Source organism: Nelumbo nucifera, chromosome 8 (genome assembly GCF_055504915.1).
Source record: "Nelumbo nucifera cultivar China Antique chromosome 8, China Antique-T2T, whole genome shotgun sequence".
Taxonomy (NCBI): domain Eukaryota; kingdom Viridiplantae; phylum Streptophyta; class Magnoliopsida; order Proteales; family Nelumbonaceae; genus Nelumbo; species Nelumbo nucifera.
In genome coordinates, this window is record NC_142656.1 from 28,403,827 (window position 1) to 28,431,123 (window position 27,297).

Consider the following 27,297-nt stretch of genomic DNA (forward strand, 5'->3'; position numbering starts at 1 on the left):
GAAGCACCACTTTTTTTGACATGACACCAATATAGCACCATTTCTTCAAAAAATGGCATCAATGCCAAACCCCGCCTCTGAGTATCAATGGGTTGGGTTAAAGTGGTAAACCCGAACAAGGGTGATCGGTGATCATTGTAGCACAGCCCAGAAATTTCCAGGCTTTGACGTTGGACAATTACCTTAAGCACAGCTTGGCCCACAATATTACATATATAACATACATACACATTTGTGTTTGTGCTTCTCTTGTTTTATATTATTTTATTAAATTTATATATCAAAATATCAAAACATGTATTATATATTACATAATACAAAATATTACGTAAGTGTTTTATATTGGTTGGTCAATATTTTAGTAATAACATATATAGTTGTCCAAATCTCTTTCTTTTAAACCTATTCACCAACGGGGTGTTTGATACAGTGGCATTATATTGTGGATGCAATTTGGGTTGATTAATACAAATTTGTGAATGTGTGTGAGACATCAAGTTTGATGTGATTAGTTAATTTGTATTGATCAACCTAAAACTTAATGGCAATACAATACCACTGTACCAAACACCTCCCAAATTAGGATGCTTAAAATACATTATTAGTAAAAAATTAAAAATAAATGTCTTTTCATATTTTTACCCTTTTATGTTTAATTTTAGTGTATTTAGAACTATAGGCCTGGAACCTGGCCCAGTCCTAGTCTTATAATTTTAAACCAGGGGTCTGTGCCTGATCCCAAACTAGAGCCCTTAAGACAAGTCTGGATTTACTCCTTACAGAGCACACCTCACACGGTTACTCCAACCTCATAGCACTTTAGTGGTGCACAGGAAACACCTCCTGTATTTGTATATTGTCGTTCATGAGAGATGTTCCCAATGTATGACTGCAATGTGCTATGGTATTGGTGTGAGACATGCTCTATGAGAAGAAAATCTGATCTCGTCACAACCAAGCCATGATCATCCAACCTTATAAGGGTTAGGGTCAATCTTAATTGGGTTTTGGATTGAGGTGAACCTCTCCTAAAATATCCCAATGACATTGTACCATTTAGAAATTTGTATTGTTAGGGGGTGCAAGTCGGGTGGGCTGGGCTGGGTTTAAGCTCAACCTAGGCCCAACCCTAAGATTGGGCCTAAGGCCCAAGCCTCACCCTAATGTCAAGCATAAAAGCTGAATTGTCCAACTAAGGCCCAACTAAAACTGAAATTTGATGCACTGGGATTAGTCAATCAGTCCACATTAAAATTCAATATAAAATAATAAATGTATGTATATGTATGATTTATCAAAAAAAAGTATGCAAATATTCTTGTATGCATTACACATATACGTTTATATAATATATGCATGCATGCATAAATGCATACAAATATTGTGGACCGGATCTAACTGACCACGGGTTGGGCCATCCAAATTGAACCCCTATGTATTGTAGATGTGTGATGTACATGAGATGGATCAGCTCTTTATTTGATTGGGACCATTTTACCAGCCCACTTGGCTACTTCAATGACATCATCATCTGCACGCTAAATCATACGGTTGGATGTCTAGATATTCCTTGATTTATATTACCACCTTGTATATACCAACCACTAATATTCTGACCGTTCGATCACAAGTCTATTTTTTGATTGGATGGTCTTAGGAATTGTTGGAAAAAGAGGAGCCCATCCGATTGAAGAAACAAGAATTGTAACAGAATTAACGGTAGAGATGGTTACTCTACCAACTACCAAGAATTGTGGTTGTATATTACCGTTGAGAAAATCTTGACAAAAGAAGGGCAAACTCGGAATTTTGTATTGTTCACGAGGCGTAGCGTAAAGACAGACGAGTCTGAAATTTTGTAAACGGGTTGTTCATGGAGGCTTTCTATTTCCAATTTAGGACTCAAAATCAACTCAGATCATGTGTATGTATGATCATCTCTTTCCCTCCGGTGCAAATAACAGATTAGTTTTTCGATTGATTCCTTCGCCAGAAATAAAACTCTGATTTTCTCATTCTGAAACTCATAAACCCTAGCTCTCGCAATCTTTCTCATTTTTTCATTCTCACTGTTCTGTCTTGAACTTGTAGTCAGTCAGAGTAATCGTGATCAGTCTACAATTCTTGATTGCGCAATGGGTCGTAGAAGGATCAAGATCGAGAAGATTGGGTGCAAAGAAAAACTTAATGTATGCTTTTCGAAGCGAAGGACGGGATTGTTCAAGAAAGCTAAGAAACTAGATGATCTCTCCGGTTCCAAGACTGCGATCATCATCTTCTCTCCCGCTGGTAAAGTTTTCACGTACGGCGATCCGGTAGTCGACTCCTTAATCGACCGCTACCTCCTCCTTCATCACCATCAACCGCACCGCCTTAACAAAAGCAGTGTAGCCACTGAAGATGATAACGGAAAAGTTGATCTGAACGATTCTGAAGATCGGATGCGAGAAATCGAATCTTTGTTGATGAGAGGCAAGGAGAATGTAATGAAACGTGTATGGGAGCAACAACAGAAAGAGCCTGTTATACCTAGATCTTCTTCTTGCTTTCAGGCAGCCTTGCTTCCGAATGAATCATTAGCTGGAATTTCGTCTTATTCGTCAAGCTCATCACTGGAAACTTTTGGCGTTAACGGTTTTGAGAATCCGGTTCACCTCGAGCAACCTGAATCAGCGAGCGCAGGTGTTTCATCTTCTTCTTTGTGGGGGTTTGGCGCAGTAGGTTGTGAAGCTGAACCTGAACGAACCGAGTTAGAATTCGCAACGGAGCCAGTGTTGCAACCCCATTTGTTCTTTGACATTGACGAGTTACTGAAGGCCTTCTCTGACCCGCTTACACCAGAAGAACCCACCGATCTGAACATTGATCATCACCAACAACAGCAGCTTGGCCGAGGATTTCAGAATGGCGAAATCTTGTCTGAATCGGCCGCAGAGAACCCACTGGAGTTTCCATCATATCATCGTGCTCTTACTCCACCTTCGCAGTCTTGGGGCGTAAAAATATAGCTCTCAGGAATCTCTTTGATATTTGGCCAGTCTCACGATCGACCTGATGAAACTCAATTTAATTAACGCTGCACGACTGTACTGATCAACTTGGTTATATAAATGGTATGCAAATTTTATTTTAATTTCCTTTTCTTGGTCAGTATCATTGAATCGTTGTGAGAATTTTTTTTTGCATGTTCTTTTTGTATCTGATTTTATTTTAATTAAAGATTGTTATATATACAATAAATTCATGCTAATTCTCATTGGTGTACAGTTAGATTTTTTTTAACCAGCTTCGTTGCTCATATTTCAACTTACAAGAGTCTTTTGTCAGGCTCAGCTAAAGCGTTCAGCTAATTCGCTTACGTGTACCCTAAAATAAAAAACAGTCAAAAAATCATCATCCAGGTCGATAGTTTGAGGACTGGATCAATGAGTTATTGACTAAATCAACATTATTTGGTGTAAGAACAAATTAAGGGTGAAACGAAATCAGTTGCTTAAACAATTTCTCAGCCAAATGGTCCAAGTGTCGGATCATCAATTAATAACGGTTTCGAAAGTAGCATGGAAGTAGAGTGATGAACAATGAAACATGTCATCAAGCCTGAAGGTCAGGGCAATATGCCTTCGAGCAGCTTTTAGAGCCTTGTATTGGACATATCTTCATATTCATGTGCTTTATTTTATGGGAAGATATTCCTGATGTAAGGTTGCAAGAGGCTGTTGGGGACGGTGTGAGCATTGGCTTACCCTATCTAAGCCGATCTCTGTTGAAGGGTGGTCCCAGAAACTTTTGCTCCATCAGTGTACGGATATGTTGCTACAATTTCATTATTTTTAATTGTTCATATATAAATAGTCAATGTAATGAATTACCCCATGCATTGCATGGTTTCCAAAATCGGACAGAATCAGATAGTTATTGAACCAGAAAAATTGGAAGCCAATCACTGTTTTACCCCAGAACCATCATTTTAGCCAAAAATCGTTAATTTGGTCGGCAAATCGCTGACCCAGGTGATCGAACCATTCAAACCGCCTAATATTTTTGGCCATTTTATTTTTTTAATTATTTTTGGTAGAACGGATTGTCTATTCAATTTAAACACCCAAGTAGTTTTGGATATTTGTGTTCAAACTTGTATTTGTATGCCTGATTAACCAAGTAATTTTGGATAAACAATAAAAAACCAAAAAAGAGAATCGAAAAATCTCTTATTACACTCTCTGACTCCGAAGTCCGAACCCATCCTATGTTGTATTGGGTTGACAAAGTAATCAAGGCTTTAACCTGTGTTGGTCAGGCTAGCTTCTCTATCGAAAAACATAAGTTGGCCAGGCTCAGGTTCGAGGTTTCGGTCTCTGGCTTGGGTTAGGCCTGGATTGTCCCTTACCCCATCCCAACCCCTGAAACATGAATTCAGCAGCAAAGTTTAATGACTCAAGTTATAGGGTGCTTACGGTTCGATTAATCGAATCCTGGTATTAAACTGGTACTACTAGTTTTTGGATAATCAGTAATTGAAATTGAATCAAAGACAATCGATTAATCGGTTGATCGATTCGATTCATTGATTTTTTGTTTTATTTATATTTATAATATATATTATAAAAAATATATAAGATATAATAAAAATTCAGAAATATATAAAATATTATATTTAAAATAATAAATATATATTTATATATAATGCATATTTATTAATTTATAATGTATAGAAAATATAAAATATATAATATGCATAAATATACCTAAATATATATATATATATCGGTTGGTTTGGTTAACTGCCGGTTTTCTATATTGGTTAACCAAAACCAAACTAGTACCTTTAGTTTTATAAAAATACCAAATCAATTGATTCGGTTAACCAGATTTTCGGTTTGGTTTCGGTTGGTTTTCCAGCTCGATTCGGTTTTTTGGTTTTTCTTGTTCACCCCTAGCTCAAGCTAATGCAATACTTATTCTTCATGTACCACGCAAATTTCAAACTTTGCTTGTTCTTGCATCTCCATGTTGAAAGACTAGGAATGGCAATGGGGCGAGGTGGGACCAGGTTTTCTATGTCCTATCTTTGACTCCCAACCCTATCGAGCCTAAAAATCCTAACCCCATCCTCTTCCCTATGCCCCTATCATTCTTACTTGCACACTTATCACAAAATCCCCACCCTTAGGAGGCCCCCAAAGGAATGGGTTGCCATCCTTAATTAAGAACATACAGAAAGTCAACAAAAATATAACTCCTCATTTTTATAGCAACGAGGGAAATCCAATGCCTTTTGAGAATAGGGAGTTCTTTCCACTATATTATGATATTTAAGTCATTTGGCTCATGTGAACACATGGAAGGTATAATAAGGTTTCCCACAATCCAAAATCAACTCTCCTTTTAACCTTTTTAAAATACACTTCAAGGCAATTGGAGCTAAACCAACTTAACTCAACTACCTTGTTAATGGCTTAAGCTGAGATTTATAATTATTAGAGATCAAAATGGCATGGGGATGTAGCACAGATGGTAGAGTGCTTGCTTAGCATGCGAGAGGTATGGGGATTGATGCTCCGCTTCTTCATTTTTATAAAATTTTAAGGTCTCGAGTAAAGTTTAGGGTTTAAAAAAATGAATTTTACCATTTTGCTATTACAATTGTTATTTTTCTCTTTTTTACCTTATGGAAACTTACAAGTCTTTTCTCGGGCTAATTAATAGGAGTTTTCTTACATAGTTACATATATTGAGTGTAAAGTATATATGTGACGCATGTTAGTGCATAAACACAGGGAGGCACAATTTGCTTGGGTCACCATATAAGGAGGTTCAAACCATTCGATTTTCCTTTTGTGCACTCCAACAGCCAAGACTTGCTTAAGTGTATTAAGATATAAATTTGATGTTTATATCATAAATCATGGTTTTCAAAACCAGACCGGACTGAACGGTTGGACCGGAAAAACTAAGAACCGGTTAGTTGACCGGTTCCGTTTTTCCCTAAAATCAAGATTTCTCAAAAAAAAAATATTGATTTTGGTCAACAAACCATTGACCTGGGCAGTTAACCGTTCAAACGGTTTTGATCGTTTTTTATTTTTTAATTTATTATTTAATTTTTTTTATTTTTTTGTCAAATTGGGTCGACTGTTCGTTTCGAACGGTTGAACTGTTCGACCCGGTAACTAGAACCCTAATCAGTTTGGTCTCCGGGTTGGTTTTAAGAACCATGTCATAAATGTTAATATTAATCCCATGTATAAATGTTATCTGATGTGATGTGACAAGACAATTTCTCAAAAATTTGTATGATAAATCCCAAAAGATGTGTTTGGTTGCAATGTAAATAAATTTGTATTAATACAAATGTATGGGAGTGCAAAAGTAAAAAATTGCAAATTCTTGTTTAATTTTGTTTTGGATTTTACTTTATTCTACTTTATGTCTTAATTTACTTTATTTGTATTGCAATCAAACAAAATAAGCTAAAATTTGAAACAAAAATAGGTCAGAATTTACACTCAAATCATTTGTACTGCCATGGTTTTGCATCAGTGCAAATTTATTTGCATTACAATCAAACACAACCAAGGTTTCTAATACAAATAGCAATGACACCAAACACAACCACAATATTCCATGTGTGGTCTACAGTACTTTTATAAGCTAAGGCATACAACAAACATATTGAATACTTTGACCCGTATCGTCCGATACATATCGTTCTGAGACCCCTCCGATATGCCCCTATAATGAGTGTATCGAAGGTCTGACCGGTTCAGGGGGTAGAGAAGACCTAAACCAGCCCCCCTGAACCAGTTGTGAAAAAGAAAAAAAAAAAAAGCCTGAAACACTATCAATTCGCCCAATACGCCCATACCGGTGTATCGGGCATATCGATATTTTGACCCTTGAGTATACATGCATATTTTAATACATCCACCATTTCCCAAGGTTACCGTAGTCTCTCTAAATTGTATACTTCTTGTTATACCTTATAACCATTTGAATCACAGATTGGGTGTCACAAATGCATTTTGTGAAATTTACAAGTTTCCCATGTATATCCATCCGTATCCAAATGGTTCCACTATATATTCATGCATTTTCGTGTCCCCCAAATTATTTTAAAACTGCCTTAGCGATACCAAATTACCAATACTTTGAACTTCGAAACAGACCTATATTTGAAGTTTTGAACCGTAGAGGTTGTTGATTGCAACAGATCATTATTTTCTATCAAAATCAGTGGCAGAAATGATTTCAAGAGATTAACATTTCCAATTTACAATCACAGAGGTTAACATAATAAGAAAATCAACTTTTAACAGCCTCAGCACCTACAGATGTATGAATGGATGATACACACGGAAACCAGTAGCGTCGCTTACGATCTTTGTGGCCGTCATCAATCATTGCAAGCCCCTCCTGTGTAAATAGAATTTGAGAATATGAGATACTACCAATAACAACAATAATTCAAGTAAATAAACCTTCCATAAGAAAGCAAGTACTTACTTTCAGGAGAGTTTCAAGGCAGTCAGTAACACGGCCAGATGACCAGGAAAGCTGCCTCTCTACCTCTTCCACAGTCACGTAACCTTGAGCCTAAGAGGTTTCAAGTCCATGCCAAAAGGGTATTAGAGTAATGGTCTCTGTGATTACAAAAATTAAAGCCGTGTACTGTCTCATTCATTCCATTGTTTTTATTTTCTAGTAGAACATAAAACTAATGCAAAATGTACTTCTCACATGTAAATGATTCTACTATTCCTAAGAATTGGAAATTTTGTGGGGTGTTTGCCATATTTATGATTTAATTTTGTGGAGAGCACCGGATTAGATTCTAATAAAAGTCTTGGTTACTTGTCAAAAGTCAGCCACCAGTGCTAGGAACCCAGTGGGAGGTTTCTGGACATGACCTTTATGTTGGGATCTCCCACATGGCCACATTATTCACAGGCTAAAATTCTGATTTGTTTTTGTTATGGCTCCGTCAAAACCAAGCACCTAAAGATATTGCGATTTTCAACGACACTTGGACTGCATCTGGTTGCATGTAAAACGAAGGCAAATAAATGATTTCCTTGGAAAATGGTATTCAATAGAAAGAACAATTTTCCTAATTTACCAATTAGTTTGATTTTCACATGGAAAACAAATCTAAATTGTTGAGAAACATACAAGTGTCACAAATTTTGAGTAAAGAGAAACAATCTTTTTGGAAAATGACAAAAATATTAGATATTTGTCCACATTTATTCCTCAATTATTTGGAAAAACATTTGTTTCAGTGGTCATGTATATACCAGGGTTCAATCCCGAGTCCCAGGTTTGACTCAAGACTACTAAAAAGAGGAAAGAAGGAAAAAAGGAATAATATGCAGTAAACCATTCTGTGAAGCAGATTATTCAATTTGAAAGGAAAATAAGAGAAGAAAATAGACAAACCTGGGCGAGTTCCAAAATTTCATTATGGTCTTTGTTCAATTCAGTAGGAACAGAGCGCACAAGCTTTTTCTTTCCAACCGAAATAACCTCATAACCACCACCCAGTACCTAAAAGAAACCAATCATCACAATCAAGTAGAAATTTCATAGAAAGTGACATGGCCTATGGGGTTATCCAAAATGTTTCATATCATTCCCATGAAGCAAGACAATCCTGCAAGCAGAGTATCGGTGCATGCACTATGGAAAATCATTTAATATGCCTCCACCAAGAGATCACCTCCATGACCTGAATGATCAGTTTTTTTCCTGGACTCTTCACTTGTTTTTTATTTATCTTTCCCCCATTTGATTCTCATAATATGAAGCTTATAATCATTCAGTGTGTTCGCTTGTAGTTAAAGAAATCTGTGGTTGGTCCAACTAAATCAAGAGTTCCACCACTATCCAATGCGCGTATTGCACCGTCATAACTAGCATTCTGTGGAAAACATGTTGGATTTGATCTAGAATACATGACGTAGCAATGAAAGCAGTAAGTTTCATTGATACCTTCAGCTTATTAATAGCACGCAAACAATCATCCTCAGAGACAGATTCACGAGCAGCCTTTCGCCTTTGACGAAGACGACTGCAGAGTTCCTGCAAGTTGATCAAACCTCCATTTTCAGATCTTGTTTCCAAGCAAATGTCAACAATTTGTACCCCTGCCTAGACAAGAAAGAAGCCTCATCTCAGTAGAAGTAATTCTAGAAAAATTAAAATTCAAACTTAACCATTTCATAATGGATAACCATTTACAAAAAGTAGTAATATGAGGAAGTAATGTTTTTAAATGGCATAGAAACAAATTTCTTGCCCAAATTTCATAGACAAGCACCTTTGTGTGCGTGTGTGTGTGTGTGTGTTCCATTAAATGAAATTGATATTAAGAAGAATCCTTCAATTCCTCCTATTGATCTTCAATTTATATTCTTGATCTTCTAACTAATCCCCAGAAATCTTCTCTTTTGCTTCTCAATTGCTGCTTGTTAATCAATGAGAAAGAGAAGCCAGCAAGAGAGAGCAAAGAAACTTCAGATCTGTTAGGTTTTATCAGTCAGATCGAACCAACCCAGAAAATATGAATTTATATTAAAAGGTGAATAGACAAGATTATCCTTACAAAAGAAATAAAGAGACAAGGCAATACACTAATATAAACACCTAATAATATACAGTAGAGGGTAAAAGTACAAAACTACCCTCCATCTTCTCTACACTCCCCCTCAAACTGATGCTAGGGAACAAACATCAATTTGTCTATAAGAAAACTATGTTGGGCTTTAGTCATAGCTTTGGTGAAGAGATCTACAAGCTACAAGCCCAAGGAGACGTGAGAGAGAGATGTGACTCACAAGGAGAAGGACACGAATGAAGTGACAATTCACTTCAATGTGCTTAGTATACTCATGAAAAACTAGGTTGGATGCAATCTTGATAGCACTCATGTTATCAGCAAATAGAGGGATGGCAGATGAAAATGATCAATGTCCATATCACGAAGTAGCGCCTTGAGCCAAACTATTTCACTACATACAAAAGACATTGCTCTATACTCCGTTTCCGTAGATGACTTGGAAACTATTTGTTATTTCTTGCATTTCTAATAAATCAAATAATCTCCAAGGAAGATACACTAGCTAGTAGTAGTATGACGAGTGTCAGGGTAGCCCACTCAATCAACATCTATATAAGCTCGGAGATGAATAGACGAAGAAGATGAGAAAAATAAACCATGAGAAATTGTTCCCTTGACATAACGAATGATCTGGAGAACTAAAAAGTGGGGCTGGCGTAAAGCATAAACAAATTGGCTAACTAGTTGAACAGCATAGGAAATATCTGGTCTAGTCATAGTGAGGTAGATAAGACTACCTACAAGTTGTCGATATAATGTAGCATAAGGAAGAAGCTCACCCTCATCCTTACTTAGCTTCTGATTGAGATCTAGAGGTGTATCAACTTGTTTAGAATCAATTAGGCGAGCCATTACAACTAAATTAGAGGCACATTTCTATTGGTTGACAAAATATTCTTGAGGACACCGCTGAATTTCAAGGCCTAGAAAATAGGTGACCAGCCCAAGATCTTTCATTTTGAAGGAGCTGCTGAGGAGTTTCAAGTTATTAATGCCTTCCACGTCATTTCCAGTGATAAGGATATCAACATAAACCAAGAGGAGAGTCAACCTTGTGCTCGCTTGAAGGTAAAAAGACAATAACCTGATGCACTTTACTGAAAACCAACCTCCACCACTGTACGAAAATGATCAAACCAAGCTCGTGGAACTTGTTTAAGACCATATAATGATTTCTTCAGTTTACACACCAAGAGGGGGTTATCACAATATCCAAGAGGTGATTTCATATAAATCATCTCTTGTAAATGCCCGTGGAAGAAGGCATTCTTGACACTCATCTGATGAACTGTCCATTTTCTAAGAGAAGTAATAGCCAAAAGTACATAAGAGTTGTCATTTTAGCAACTGGAGCAAAAGTTTCATCATAGTCAATCCCATATTCTTGCTTATAATCTTGAGCAACCAAAAAGGCTTTATACCTGTCTAGAGTACCATATGATTTGAGCTTTATTGAATAGACCAAATGGCTACCAATGATGGAGGCATCTGGTGGAGGAGAGACAAGCTCCCATATATCATTCTCTAGTAGAGCATGAACCTCTTGAGTCCATGGAATCTTTCCAATGCTTAACTACTATAGCCTGGTGGTATGAATCAAGAATGCATGTAGAGGACTAAATAGCAAAAAAGAGCTATGGCTAGAGAAGAAATCATAGCAATCAAATTGGCGAAAAATACGCGAAGATCAATGCAAAGGAATAGGTGAAGGTAAGTCAATAGGATGAGAGGAGGGACTTATAGTGACCAATCACTTCATCACTGGTGCTGGAGGTGGAGAAGACCTAGGCATTGAGTGAGATAGATGCTTCCTAAAATAAACGTATAGTTGCTAAGGACTGAGAGGAGGAGGATCACTTGCAAAACCAAAATGATGCAAAATAGAAAAAACGGTGCAGGCAATTTGTTTATGTGCTCAAAGAAGAAAAGATTCTCAAAAAAAATGACATTACGGGATATGCACAATCGACGGACCTTGGGATCATAACAAAGAAACCTTGTATTCCATACTATATCCCATGAATGCACACATAGTTAATTGAATAGTTAGTTTTGTGTGTTCATGGGGAGGGAGATAGACAAAGCAGACACAACTAAAGACACAAAGCATGGATAGATTCAATGGGCACTGAAACAAAGATTCAAAGAGAGAGGAATCTTCAAGGATAGATGTAGGAATGATATTAATAAGGTATACAGCAGTACTGGTCGCCTCCACCTAAAAGGTAATAGGAACACAGGACTCTTGCAATAGGGATCTCATCATACTAGCAATGTAACAGTTCTTGCACTCAGATACCCCATTTTGTTGAGGTGTATCTGGACAAGACTTCTAAAACTGAATGCCATGTTGTTTGAGATAGGTTTGGAACTCACCATTCTCACCATCAAAGTACTCTCCCCTTGAATCCAATCTCAAAATGCTTATACCACTTTTAAATTGGGTCAAAACCATGGCATGAAAATTCTTAAATGTGGGAAAAACTTCTGATTTCTTATGAAGAAAATAAACCTACGTGTATCTAATACAATCATCAATAAATAATATAAAATATCTATAACCCAATCATGAAATAACAAGTGACAACTAAACATTACTGTGAATGAGGTAAAAAGGTGTAGATTCTGTAGAAGCATGTTCAGTAAAAGATGAAAAAGGTAAAACATGAATTTTACTAATAACAGCAAGTTAAGCAAGATTTATCAACATTTAGATGTGGACAGAAAAACAAATTACATGCAACACTTCAAGTATACAGCAATAAGCACAAGAAATACCAAGCTGAAAACACAAAATAAGATAGATTTTTAGGGATTTCAGACCTAAACCTAAAGTAAAACTCCTCCTAGAACAGTCCCGCTACAGTAACAATGGCAGCAAGTTGGCCTCCCGTGCGGACACGCAGCGATGGAGGGATCGGAAGGTGCCAAAATGGGTCAATTCCTCAAAACCCAAGCTCCCAATACTTGAAAACCCTAGCTGGGGCTGAGCTACAGCTCAAACAAGAGAGTAAGAACTAAAAGACCCCCACAAAAACAGCCCCCTTTCTCTTTTATAAGAATCGCTGGCTTGCTGGACAACCTAGCTAAAATATTTACACATAAACCCCTAGAATGTGTTTTTTTCACAAACAACTTCTTAAGAACAAAACTAACTACAAGCCAACCCCCCAAAAGATAACTTTCATTACAAAAAGACCCAAGAGACCAAAACCCAACAGATGTACACCCAACTTCCCCTGACCAGAAACTGAATTATAAAACAACGAAAATACCCCTGGGCCCAAACTATCAACAAAGCTACCTAAAAACAACAATTTGGGATCCTACTACAAAAACATGCAAAACAAAATACATTCACATTTTTTTCTTTTTTGTTTTTTGTCGGGTTAAAAAGAGCTCAACCTCATGCGAGCAGCAATTTTAGCAGCCTTGCACATGCCTCCATCTAGCCTCATAAACTCTTCTTCACTAATTCAAGAGTTCTCAATTGTTGTTCAAACTCATTAGAACTCCTAGCCCTTTGTGCTTGTCCTTGCTCAACCTTTGTTGCTGGTTCTAGATCTCCATGGTAATCAAAGAGGTCTGCTACATTAAAAATAAGTGAAATGGACAAATCAGCTGGTAGTTCAACTTCATATGCATCATCGCCAAACTGTCTCAGCACTTGACATGGCCCAATCTTTTTCTACTTCAACTTGTAGTAAGTCCTAACAGGGAACCTCTCAGGCCACAAATAAACCATGACTAGATCACCCTCATGACACTCTTTCTCCCAACGATGCTTATCTTTAGCTTCTTTATACCTTCGATTGCTTTCTTTCAGCTTCTATTGTACATTTTCTTGAATCTCCTAAATGGATTCAACTAAAGCCTCGGCATCATCACCAGGGGTGGAGCCAGGGGTGGCAGAAGGGAGCCATGGCCCCCCTATGCCTTGAAATTCCCTATAGTAGCCATTTAAATTTTACATATATTTTGCCCCTCTTACCCATGTTTCCTATCTTTTGCCCCCCCTATCCATGTTTATTACGATTTGGCCCCCACCAATAAAAAATCCTACCTCCGCCCCTGATCATCACTAACTTGTCATGACCCTATTATAGGGACTAGATCAACAACACCTTTAGGTGCCCGACCATACAGAACCTCAAAAGGAGGACTGTTATAGGGACTAGATCAGCTAAAGATTCACAATTAGTAATTGATGCTCTAGCAAAAAGATTCAATGCAACATTTAGTTGGGTAAGGAGACTACTAATGGGATGGCAGATGCAGATGCAAAACAAGGTGTTGACAGACATCTTCTATATTGGGCAAGATTATAATATGTTGTAATCTGAGAAGGGGGAAAGGTTTATTGAATCTGCCAATCTATACTAAATGTAATAACTTCTATAAATCATTAATGAAATTTTTACTAATAAAAAAAAGTGAAGTCATTCGAAAAAAACTAGGAGTTGCTCCAATAGGTCATAAATTGATAGGAAGTAGACTAAGATGGTTGGTCACATGCATAGAAGACCACCAACAGGACCCATAAGAAGCTATATGTTGTAAGTTGAAGGGGATAGAGGGACTGGGGGTAGGCCAAAAAGAACACTGATTGTAGTAGTTAGAAATGATTTAAGAGCCCATAATTTAATAATGGATATTGCATTAAACAAAAGAGGATGACAAAACAAGATTCATGTAGCTGACCCCATATATTTGGGATAAAGCTTCAATTATGATGATGATTTATGATTTAGTCACTCACTAGACTCACTACAAGTGACTGTGGAGTGGTGTAATCTGTGGTTGTGGTGGTTTGAACCCACTATTTGAAGTTATCAAAGAGGGAAATGGAAGTAGATGTTGTGGGCAGGTCTAAATAAATTGTGTTAGTGGTGGCAAAGACAGATACGCTGAACTGTGAACTGCTAGAACTGAATTGTTAGTGTTGTAGAGTCATCAAGTTTTTGCTGCTGAACATGTGAATACTTTCTTGAAGACATTATGGCTGCATCTGGAAGTAGGGAAACTAAACCAAGTGGTTTTAATGAACCTGAATTAGTTAGAGTGCAGATAACTTCTATCAAATTGAATGGAGAACAATATACCTTGAAACAAATCTCTAGAAGTTTCTATCAAGGCAAAATGGAAGTCAAGATACTTGAAGGATAGGAAACCTGTGGTTGGTAGCAGTGGTTATGATGAGTGGGAATAGGAAATGCCCAGATAATGATATGGGTTTGGAAGAGCATGGAACCAAAGGCAATTGTTAAGGGGTGGATCTAACACACCAACCCATTAATGGCCCATTTAGGTAAAAGTAAATGGCTTGGGTTCAACCATTCAATGGTTCAACCCAAACCTGCCTTGACCCAACCCACATCTTTTAATTCATTAAACAAGACATTCATAAACTGTAGAAAAATACAAAAGTTATAGAAAAATACAGAAAATGCAAAAAAATGACTGAAATTGCAAATATGTATATAGATATAAGAAGCTAACAGCAATAGAAAAACAGAAATTACAAACAAAAAAAAAACAAAGAAAAAACAAAAATTACAGAAATTACTGAATAATATACCAATAAATATAAAAAAGCATAGAAAATGGAGATAATTAACAGAAATTACAGAAAAAAAAAAAGAAAACGGAATTTTCAAAAAAATAACAAAGGGGAAAACTACCAGAACATCATGTGCAGGTCTCATAGATAAGTGAAAAATTGTTGCCCAAAGTGAATAAAGAACGAAAGGGTAAAATGGTCCTTTCTAACCAGAAAATGCAGATTCTGCAATGAAAAATTTCCTGCAATCAACTCAATAAAGACCTGCAGAAGCAGTGTAGTGGTTTCCTTTTCATTTGACAACAAAATGAAATATCACCAACAATTGGAATGTTTATTCTTTGCTTTGTTGCACATTTCAAAGAGTAGTAACACCAACATCATATCAGGATCAGGAGATTTAGGTTGCCTCTTGATTGATATTAAGCTGTCAATGGATTGAAAATAGTAGACTAAGAAAAAACATGTGAACCAGTAACCAGAAATAAAGATTCTAATTAACCTACACTAATAGTGTTCCTTGGACATTGATAACTCAAGGCCTAAAACCACCGAGAAAACTATAAAGAGAGAAGAGAAATAGAGAAAGAAAAATGATTTGCTAGTTAGAAAACCTAGAGGAAGCAAAGAAAAAGAATATAACTTCAATTATAGGGAAAATGAATACCAGAAATTGGTGGTGTGAGTGATCCATCTCCAATTACCACTGCTGAATTTGGTTGCTTAGGGTTTGGATTAGGGCTATCCAACTAGAGAGAGAGAGAGAGAGAGGAAAAAGTGAAGAGAAAAGTATACACAAGGTTGAGAGTAGTAGTCTAGGGTTAGACAATGGTTTTCGTCACCATCTTGTACACCTTGGATTAGAGTTGCTTGTAGAGAGAGGGAAGAGATTGATTCCTAGAGAAGAAAGAAGAAAACTGAAAAAGATGAACCAGAGGTGGGGAGAGAGAGAGATGAAAACCAAGATATAAAAAACTAATCCGTTACCCATTGATAACCATGATCCAACCCATCAATTAATGGGTGAGTAGGATGGGCAGAGCAGGTTGGGTTCAAAATTGCCACTCCTGGTGTAAACTTCATGCACAGAGACTTTATTCGGGCAAGGATAACATTTCCCTAGTGTATCAATTGTTCCAAGAGTACTTTCAATTTCAACAAAGTAATTATGCCAGCCTCAAAAGTACAAGGAATGAGCCATATTTATCAGCCTCTTAGCTTAGATATTAAGATCCAGCAGCTACAAAGAGAGCATTTTGACGTGGCACATTTCCTTTCAAGTCTTAGACCAGAATATGAGATGGTCAAAGCTCAAATATTAGGGAGTACTGATCTTCGTTAGAGGTGTTGCATGGATGCATAGAATATCTCTATACCCATAGAGACAAGAGCTAGTCATAATAGATCAGCATTAGCAATTACCAAAGGTGGAGGACAAGGTGGTAACAGAGGTACTGGTCAACATTATAGAGGAGGTGGAGGGACTGGCCCAGGTAACCAAGAAGTTTTTACAAGACTTGGAGGTGGTCCAGAACAAGGGGGTGGACGTGGGCCACAGAAGTGAACTAATTGTGGCATGGATGAACACAATTAACTTTTGTTATGTTCTTGAACCACATACTAGTTAGGCAAATCATGCAGTAGAAAGTGATGATCATAGAAAAAGCTTGATGTGGACAGAAAAACAAGATTATGACCTGAATCTGAAAAACTCCCGGAACAGTTCTGATACAGTAATAATGGTGTCAAACTGGCCTCTCATGCGGACACGCCATGATAGAGGGATTGAAAGGCACCAAATGGATCGACTCTTCAAAACCCAAACTCCCAATACTTGGAAACCCTAGTTGGGGCTGAACTACAGCTCAAATAAGAGAAAAAGAACCAAAAGACCCCCACAGAAACAGCTTTCCTCTCTTTTATAATACTCAATGGCTTACTGGAGAAGCCAACTAAAATATTTTACACATAAGCCCCCTAGAATTTCCCCCTTCACAAACAGCTCCTTAAGAACAAAACCAACTTCTAACAACCCCCAAAAGATAACTTTAGTTACAAAAACACCCAATAGATGCACAATCAACTGCACCTGACCAGAATCTGAATTATAAAATGATGAAAATCCCCTAGACACAATTTGACTACAAAGCTTCCCAAGACAACTATTTAAGGATCCTACTACAGAAACAAACTCAAAACATATTTACATCATTTATTTATTTATTCTTTTTTCTGACCTCATCAAAGCTCCACCCCACTGACTGACCGATTGATCTATCTTCATTGGCAACCACATATAATACTAGAAAGGAGACAGTTAGCATCTCAAGTGAGGAATACGAGAAAATTCCTTTGATTCAACAACCATAACCATAATAGTACTATCATTGCTACTTCATATATGGCATGTTTTGCTTCCCATTCATTTCCTTCTTCAACTTGGGTCATTGACCAGGTCCTTAGGTATGTTTTCTTCTGTTTCCAAATCATCTCCTTATCAGTTAGTTACCATAGCCAATGGTACCTACCTCCTCTTCTATTCATGATGTTGGTAATGTTTCTTTTTATCCTTCTTTATCCTTATCTTCTATTCTCTATGTTCTAAATTTCCCTTCATTGTCAATGTCTATTAGGAAATTAACTAAATATTTAAACTACTCCAGAAGTGATTTTCAAGATCTAAAGATAGGGAAGGAAGATTGGTAGCGCATGAAGCAGGACTTATTATCTTGATTGGTGGTGGTGGATCAAAGGCAACCTTCCAATCATCTCTGTCTCCATTCCAGTGGCACTATTACCTCAGTCATCCTACTCTTCAAAAGTTGAACGCATTGGTGCTTACTTTGAGTAATTTGTCTTCATTGGAATGTGATTATGTCAGTTAAGTATGCATCAATAAGTCTCTTTTAGTCCTCGAGTTGAGAGTTGTGTCTAGTCCTTTTCAATTTGTTCATTCTAATATTTGAGGCCCAATAAAAGTCGAGTCCTATATTTAATGAAAGATCATCCAAAGTTTTTTTCAATATTCCAGTTGTATTATGCAAAAATTAAGAATCAATTTGGCATTTCTATTAAAACTTTGAGATCTGACAATGGCCATGAATATTTGAAATTCTGAATAAACAATTTCAAAACTTTCTTAGGAAAAATGGCATTATTCACCATACCTCGTGCTCATATGCCTCCCAACAAAATGGTGTGGATAAAAGAAAAAATCGCCACCTCTTGAATATTGCACATTTTTTGTTGAAATATATGAATACCCCAGAGAAGTTTTGGAATAATTACTGTTTGTTTCTTAATTATAGAATTCCATCATCCGTTTTTGCATAGTACTTCTCCTTCCTCTATTTTATTTCCTTCTCAATCCCTTTTTACTTTGACTCCACATATCTATGGTTGTGTCTATGCACCTCCTTGGTATGAGTCTTCATAAATTGGATGCCAGGGTTGTCAAATGTGTTTTTCTTGGCTATTGCCATACCCAAAAGGGATATTGATATTACAGTCCTACTTTAAGAAAGTCCTTTGTTTATTGCTACTTTCTTTGAATCTATACCCTATTTTGCTCTTGAAGTTGTTCCTGCTAATGATCCCAAGGCATTTGCTTATTCCTATCTTGCGTACAAAAAAAACCACCAATTTAATAAGTGCACCATCTACTTTTACGACAGATTATTTGCCTTCATTCAACCTTGGTCTTCCTATTGCCTTCCAAAAAGGTAAATGTAGTTGTACTGCTCATCCACTATCTAGTTTTCATTATTATGATCACTTATCTCTTGCCTATCATTACTTCCTTTCCTTCTTATGCTCTGTCTCTGTTCCTCTCTGTTCAAGAAGTTCTTCAGTCAATTGGTTGGAGACAAGCTATGGAGGAGGAATTTCTTGCTTTATAGAAAAATTGCACATTGGATCTTCTCTTTCATGATAAATATCTATTTTGTTGTTAGTTTTATACTGTGAAGCATCTCCTTGATGGCAGCATGGAAAGGCTAAAAACCTTCCTTGTTGCCAAAGGTTATATTTAGATTTATCTAGCTGCTAAAACTCACTAACCATTATTTCAGCTTGATATTAAAAATGTTTTTCTACATGGTGACTTGGAGGAAGAAGTTTATATGGAACAACCACCTAGGTTTGTTGCTTGGGGAAGGAGCATAAGGTCTGTTAGTTGCAGAAAGCAATCTATGGTCTCAAATGAACGCCTAGGGCTTGGTTTGTTCAGTTTAGTGAGGTGGTGAAACAGTTTGGATTGAAACAGTGCTGAGTGGATCATTTGGTGCTTAGTTGTGGCTTGTGATATGACAGCTAGTAAGATGATATTAGTGGTCTGTTGATGATATTGCCATCACTGGAAGTGATCAACATGAGATAGAGATACTTAAACAATTTTTGCAACAACATTTTCAAACCAAGGGCCTTGGTACATTTGCATGGAAGTGGCTTGGTCCAAATATAGCATCAATTTAAGTCAAAGGAAGCATGTACTTGACATACTTGAGGAGAATGGGTTGTTGGATGCACAACTTGTAGAGACTTCCATGGATCCCAACATCAAGTTAAGTGCTGATTAGGGGGTATTATGTGATAATCGAGGAAGGTATAAAAGATTGTGGTGGTCAAGTTGAATTATCTAACTATCACAAGATCCAATATTTTGTATGCTCTAAGTATTATTAGTCAGTCAATGCAAAGCCCTTAGTTCCATAATGGAATGCTATGATTAGAAAAGTCAGCTATTCGAAGGGAGCACCTGATTGTGATTGTTATACAACGCACATGGTCACTTGGAGGTTAAGAGCTACACATATGTTGACTGAGTTGGTTCTACTGGAAAGAGGAGATCCATTATTAGACACTGCACATTTTGGGTGGTAATCATGTCACTTGAAACAGTAAGAAATAAGGTGTAGTGTAGTAGCATAGAGTAGTGCAGAGGCTGAATATAGGGCAATGCTACATACTATATTTCAGTTAGTTTGGCTTCAAAATCTCCTACAAAACTTGGGTAAGGTGTTTCAATCCCTATGAAGCGACACTGTAATAACCAGGTTGGGGGGGGGGGGGGGGCAGTTCACATCACATCTAATACTGTTTTCTATGAAACAACCAAGCATATAGAGGTGGACCATCATTTTGTTAGAGAAACTAGGTAACACTATTTCTACTGTGTTTGTATAGCCACTCAAACGGAGAGTCAATGGGCAGATCTGTTCACTAAGAGTTTAAATGTGGTTAGAGTGATTCATATTTGTAACAAGATGATATCCATGCTCCAGCTTGAAGAGGAGTGTTGAGAGGTGTATAATCAGGGGCAAGGTTCAAAATATCGATACAGGCCGATATGCCCCTAATGCTACATACTATATTTCAGTTAGTTTGGCTTCAAAATCTCCTACAGAGACTTGGGTAAGGTATTTCAATCCCTATGAAGCGACATTTTAATAACCAGGTGGCAGTTCACATCACATCTAATACTGTTTTCTATGAAACAACCAAGCATATAGAGGTGGACCATCATCTTGTTAGAGAAACTAGGTAACACTATTTCTACTGTATTTGTACAGCCACTCAGACAGAGAGTCAATGGGCAGATCTGTTCACTAAAAGTTTAAATGGGGTTAGAGTGATTCATATTTGTAACAAAATGATATCCATGCTCCAGCTTGAAGAGGAGTGTTGAGAAGTGTATAATCAGGGGCAAGGTTCAAAATATCGATACAGGCTGATACGCCAGTCGCTTCCCCCTTTTTTTAGTTTTCTTTTTCAATCTGGTTCAGAGGGGTCAGTTTAAGGCCCCTCTACCCCCTGAACCAGGGTCTGACCTGAAACTCCCCCTGTAGGGGCCCCCCGATACAGGCTGATACATTGCAATTTTTTTATTCTTGCTCAGGGGTATATGTCTCCTTTTACTTTATTTTATGTTTTAAAGATATAGTTATATCATTTGCCTTGTTTAGTTGTATCCAATGTTCAGAGAACCGGACAAGGCATAAAACCAGAGAAAGGGAGAGGTTCACGGGTCAGAGGTTCAACAGGGGTCAAACCAGAGGTCAAACCTTAATGATGTGGCATATATGCATATATACTATGGGTTATCTAAATACTATATATTATATATTTTACAACTTTTAATATAATTAAATATGGTGGATGGATGGCAAATTCCTCATTTTTTAAAGAAAATGACTAGGGTTCAAGTCTCTTAATTTAAATTTTATTTAAAATGTGTGTAATAAAGTAATATATACAATAAAGAATCATTAAATAACACAAAGAATTCAACTAGTGGTAATTAAGTAATATATGAAAATAAGAAGTCATGGATTCAAGTCTTGTTAAACACGTTTTAAAATTTCAATAATTTAATGGCCTGGGTTGTTTCATGAAACCGGGACAGGTTCATTTAATCGGTTTTCTGGTTAAACCAGCCGGTCAGCTGGTTTTCACCAGGTTTTTAGAAAATACAGTTATTGGGGTGTGACCAAACTGGCCAAGGCCTTGGGTCATGGTTCAACCAGTCCAACCATCCGGTCCGGTCCAGTTTCCTAAACACTGGTTGTATCCATCCCAACTTAATCATGGTCAGTTGGTCACATTAGTCAGTTATAATGCTAATAAAAAAAAAGGTTAGTTATACTTATCCTTGAAAGCATGTATTTATTCTGGCCACCAAGGGGAGAGATTACTCTTCTCTCCTCTCAATTTCTCTCACTCTCCCTGTCTCGTTTCTTCTATTTATTTCCCTTTATTTTCCTGTTTTCCGCTCTATTTAAGGACTGAACACCATCAACACTCACCATTGATGACTTGAAAAAAAGAGAGGTTATATAATAACCAGCTTGCATTATATGTGTAACAGTAACAACAAGAATGTTAGACATCTCTTCATTGTAACTTGTAAGAGGGATCATGAAAGATTATGTGCTGATGCTGGAAACATGATTCCAGAATTTTTGAATGTTCAAAGATCGCCTTTTCTTGTCCACTCCTGATACAGTATCTGATGTTGGGATTTGATTTTGTATTTCCTTTTCCTTTTACTTTCTTTTTTATGCATCTCTCCGGGTTGGAGGCATGGAGTGTTTAATCACCTCTCTTCTATTATGTACTCTTCTTAAAGAAATTTATTTGCACTTATAATAAAAAAGTAGAACAATACAAATGCACAAAGTAAAATTTTTATATATTATTTCCCCATATTGTAGCCATGTACAACATGAATATTCCCTTTTAACATTAAGTGTTCAAAAGAATTGTTCCGTATACTACAACCAAAATGTGCAAAGACTTTCAATATAAGATCTGTGCCAGGAATAAAGATCACTACCAACCTAACTCATAGTAGAAGTCACCAATCCCGAGTAGCTCAGCCCAGAAACCCTTGTTTGAGGCAAGGGGATCTACTCCAACTTTAGCACACATCTCATGAAACTGTGATCTGAATGCAGGATTTTTACGAATGTCATTCTGCAGTAGCAAAATGAATGTTGAAAGTTCAAGATTACTAAAAAGTTGAGTATGACCATTACCAATGGAGAAACAACATTCTATCTGGAATTTTATTAAAAGAAGCATATAGAGATTGAATAAATATGAAACAGGCACAAAAGATTAAATTAGTCATAATTATAATTGTTGGTATCCAGACCTGTTCGCGGGTTGAGTTTGGGCCCGACTTTTCACTATGTCGGACTTGGGCTTTGGGCCGGGCCCCGGGTCCATTCAAATTTTACAAAAGTCAAGCCCAAGCCTGGCCCATGAACAGATCTATTGGTATCTTGACTCAATTATCTTTATTGATGAACTGATTGAAGATGGTGTCATATATAGGATTAGAATTATATCTATCAAATATATATAATATATAGGATTAGAATTAGATGGATAAGGCAATGTACTTCAAAAGTGTCATGCAATCACCAAAACCATTGAAACTGATAATGATGCCCTTTAGTTAACAAGAAAGACAACAAATTCAACCATGCTTTATGAAGAAAAAAAAAATTATACTATCAAGAAATGAAATAACCATAAAGTGGAGTCACTGGCAGAATTGTTGCATAAGCTTTGCAGTGATCAAGTGGACAGCAGGGGAGAGGATAGAAAAACTTGGGAATGGGAGGAATCTGGAGTTTTCTCAGTCAAATATTTTTACAATTACATCTCCAGATTGGAGGAAAAATCTTTTCCTGTTAACATCGTTTGGTGTAAGAATGTGCACACAAAGGTATCTTTTTCTTGTCTGGACTGCCTATTTGAACAGAATTCTAATCAGGGACAATCTGGTGAGGAAAGGTATGGCCCCATTTGGCATTACTGGTGATTCTTTGGATTCTTAGGATGAGAAATACATTTGGACACGACTATGAAGTGTTTCTCGTTCGAAGTGGGATGAGAAGCTGGCTCTATAAGCAAGATTCTGGGAAGTGAAAAAAAAAAAACGACACTTCTCAGAATCGATGATTCTCGCAAGAGGCAATTCTTGCCACATTAAGTTAAAATAACGAACACATGTGCTGAAAGCCACATGTCAAAATATGGGCAAAAACGTAAATTCATTGATTATCACAAAAACCAATCGATAAACCCTACCCCACAGCCCTTCATTCTTCTTCCCTTCCATAATGCCATGGTTAGAGTGTATTTATGAAACTGCTACATTATTTAGTTCAAAAGCTTGATCATAGAATTGCTTTGCATGAATTCTTTTTGTTGTTGGCCATTTTTCTTATTAGTCGTGTGTATCATTTTAATTTTAAAATGAGCATGAGACTTCTCTCCTTTTTTATACGTATCTGGCAATGATTTAAACGTAATAGAGTACAATGCAGTTCATTTGGACTTATATATTTATTAAAACTGACATGGTTTTGTGTATCAATCATCTAGAGAATTGCTGCCAAATGATTTAAACGTAATTCATTGCTGCCAAACACATCTAGTGATTCTCTCAATGAAAATTCTCAGAATCCATTGTTTTCTGAAAGGATCCTGAGAATGAGAATCTCCAGAATTGATGCCAAACTGGGCCTATGTTGCTGGATTCCACCATTTGTGTCTTAGATCAGGAGCAAAATGAATCAATCAACCACCTGTTATTGCACTGTAGATTCTCTTTCAAGGTCTGGTATAAGGTTAGGAACTTGTTTGAGCCTTTGAGGTGCAAAGGTGCTGCCCAGAATCGAAGGTGGATTTTGTGAAGGGCTGGAGAGTCAAAGGTCTCACTAAGAGAGGAAAGCTGGTGTGGAACATGGTCCCTAAAGCAGGTTTTTGGAACATATGGCAGGAGAGGAATGCAAGGATCTTTAAGAATAAACTCTGCTCTACAGATACAGTTTTTCAGAAAAATGTGGGAAAATTACTCTTAGATGGTAGTAAATAGATTGTTTAAGGACAGAAGTTATAACTCTTTTTTTTTTTTTTTGAATACACTGTTGTAAAACGGGGTGTGGGGGTATAGGACTGCATAGGCAGTATTTGTAAATCCCTATGTACAGCTACTTGTTATACATGCCTTTTGTTTATTTTAATGGCATTATACTTTACCTTTCTCAAAAAAAAACGGCATACCCATAAAATGAGTTCAAGTAGAATAATAGATATCTAATAATTTTTTCAGAGAATAAGATTGAATTTTCAGAAACATCAGCAACTCTAATTTCGGCATACTGAACTCACTATCTACAAATTGGCAAAGCATTACAAACTAATACCAAACAATTTCTTTCCAATTCACAAAGAAAAGCTGCCGAAGAAGTTCCGACAAAACCAATGGCAGAGATTAATCATGTTCATTCAAGAAACCTGTGTGATACACCAAAATAACACAAAATGTTCAAAATAAAAAACCGAAAAAAAAAAGACCTTATGCTTGCGAGCAAATTCTTCTAATTGGGTTCGAAATGTAGTGAGCTGTTCTTTCATGATGTCGGTTCTGAGCTTGGTCACATTTTCTCCAAGCAATCGATATTGATCCTTAGAGAGAAATACAACAAAATGGAAAATAAAAAATCGATCCAATCAATCAAAATGACGAGTATGGATATCGAAGCAGAAATTACAAATAACAACAACAGAAATCAAAGCAACAAACCCTAGCAGCCGCGGCCGTCTGCAAACCCCCAATTCCTGGTCTTCTCCTCATTCTTCTCGAATGATCTGAGCGTAACTCGACCTTGAATGGGTAGCAACACCACTCTCTCAACCAACGAAATGTAACTCAAAGGTTTCGCCTTTTTGCAGAAGCCGATAATGTTCGACGACCAGTTTCAAACTTTCTGGAATTCAAACCTCGACGAAAAGGAGTAGCAGCACACGGTAAGCTTCCGGCTTGTTTCTGCTTTCAGTATCAGATTCATTTTAGACGTTTCGCGTCGTTCCGGGTTAACCCAACCCACCTATAAAGTAACAAGCCGGTTCGTGTTCTTTGTTGGATCTTGTTAGTTCGTCACCAGCCTCGCCCGAGTCCGGATCTTCTGCCCACAAGAACTCTGTCCACGTCTATACATAATAACATCGCAGACACAGTTTGAAAACATCTACACGGGGAGATATTCTAAATGCACGGGGTAGCGTGTTGTGGGTAGACATGGGTAGAGTCGCCTCGGCTACACGATCTCCAATATGTCTTGGCTGTCTTGACGATAGGATCAAAGTATAATATACTAGTAATTTTAGTTATTTCAGATAAATTTAATAATTTTAATATCTTTACTAAAATTATTTTATTTTCTTCTTAGTAAAAATACTTCTGCTTTATCATATTTTCTTTTGTTTATTATGATAAATATGTAATATTAGAAATGTGCACAAACTTTTATATTTTTTATCTATTTTTTATTTTTAATTATATAATTATGACATCATGATCTCACATATTTGACTTAAAAATACAATCTCATTTTTAGGCAACTTTAATTTTTTTTTATTCCATTTACATAATTAATTCTTATTTGCTTGATATGATAAGTTTATAATATCTTAGATATTATTGTGTTCCTATCTATTTATTAAATTGTTATTATTTAATTATGATATCATTGATTAAACTCATTTACCCAAACGATGGGACCATTATGGTGCAAGTCAAGTAGGTTGGATTGAATTTAAGTTAAACCCAAACCCAACCCTATACATTGAACCTAAGGCTTTAGATCAAAGTCAGGCTTGATTTGTCCAACTTGGTCTCACCCTGCATTGAAATTTGTTGCATTTGGATTAATCTTGGACTTTGTTATGTCAATTAGGTCATGACAATATTTGACATAAAATACATGTGTATAATTGCGTACACATGCATGTATCCATTTATGTGCTATATATGCATTTATGATTGTATGAATATAATAGGGCCTAACTTTAGCTATCTAACGGATAAGCTTGGGTCCAATACGAAAAATAAAAAAGAACAAACTTTTGAGACTAGACTTAGGCCTAAGTTGAGAATCAAAAATCGAATCTAACTTGTCTAAAATTATGAGATGGGTCCATTCGAGCTCGAGCTAAGCCCACCTAATATGCCTCCTTATAGACCATTGACCATCAATTAAATGCAAAAATGGTTTTCCTTTAATGTTAATTTACTATTAGGCAAATTTCTTAAAGTATCCCTAAGGTTTAGGAAATTAATTAACTCTATCCTTACCCCAAAGTTTTCTAACAATTGTCTAAGACATCCCCTACCGTAGTACCGTTAACTTTGAATCACATACTGTTCACATGTGACATCACATGACTGACCTATTTTTCAAAAATTCCAAAATTACCCTTTCAGGGTCAAAAATGCCCTTCCAATTTATGCTCATTGAAGCTTGGACCATGATCTATGAGGATGAGCTTTGTGGGATGTTCTCTTGGGCAGGGCGACGGTGCTTCACAACCTTCAATGAAAGAGATGATGTTGATGAATGGTTGGTGCTTGGGTGATTAGAGGAAGAGGACATCCAGGTTATGATGGAATGAACATGGCTTCTAGCCTTTTGACAAATGGATTTCGGTTTGTCTATGATAGAGCATGGATTCTGAGTTGGAAAAGCTATAGAAACTACTACAGATGAAGTAGGAGACGAAGTAGTAGCAACAATTTGAAGTTTGGGATCCTCTTCCGAATTTG

General features: G+C 36.8%; 2 protein-coding genes across 3 annotated transcripts; one reads left to right on the plus strand and one right to left on the minus strand.

Annotated features, from left to right (window-relative positions):
* Positions 1-1,785: 1,785 nt before the first annotated feature.
* LOC104605344 (uncharacterized) lies at positions 1,786-3,266 on the plus strand. Its single transcript, XM_088893989.1, has 2 exons — positions 1,786-1,924; positions 2,092-3,266. Exons 1-2 carry the CDS (start codon positions 1,921-1,923, stop codon positions 3,006-3,008), a joined length of 921 nt encoding a protein of 306 aa, XP_088750115.1. The 5' UTR covers positions 1,786-1,920; the 3' UTR covers positions 3,009-3,266.
* A 3,887-nt stretch (positions 3,267-7,153) lies between these two features.
* VPS22 (EAP30/Vps36 family protein) lies at positions 7,154-25,646 on the minus strand. 2 transcript variants are annotated; one of them, XM_010270071.3, is made up of 7 exons: positions 25,279-25,640; positions 25,050-25,160; positions 22,517-22,652; positions 8,992-9,146; positions 8,440-8,547; positions 7,507-7,596; positions 7,154-7,416 (listed from the first exon to the last, which is right to left on the minus strand). In XM_010270071.3, exons 1-7 carry the CDS (start codon positions 25,327-25,329, stop codon positions 7,306-7,308), a joined length of 762 nt encoding a protein of 253 aa, XP_010268373.1. In that variant the 5' UTR covers positions 25,330-25,640; the 3' UTR covers positions 7,154-7,305. The 2 variants fall into 2 exon arrangements, with proteins under 2 accessions (XP_010268373.1, XP_088750014.1); XM_088893888.1 differs by lacking the exon at positions 25,050-25,160 and having other exon boundaries at positions 25,279-25,646.
* Between the last annotated feature and the right edge of the window lie 1,651 nt (positions 25,647-27,297).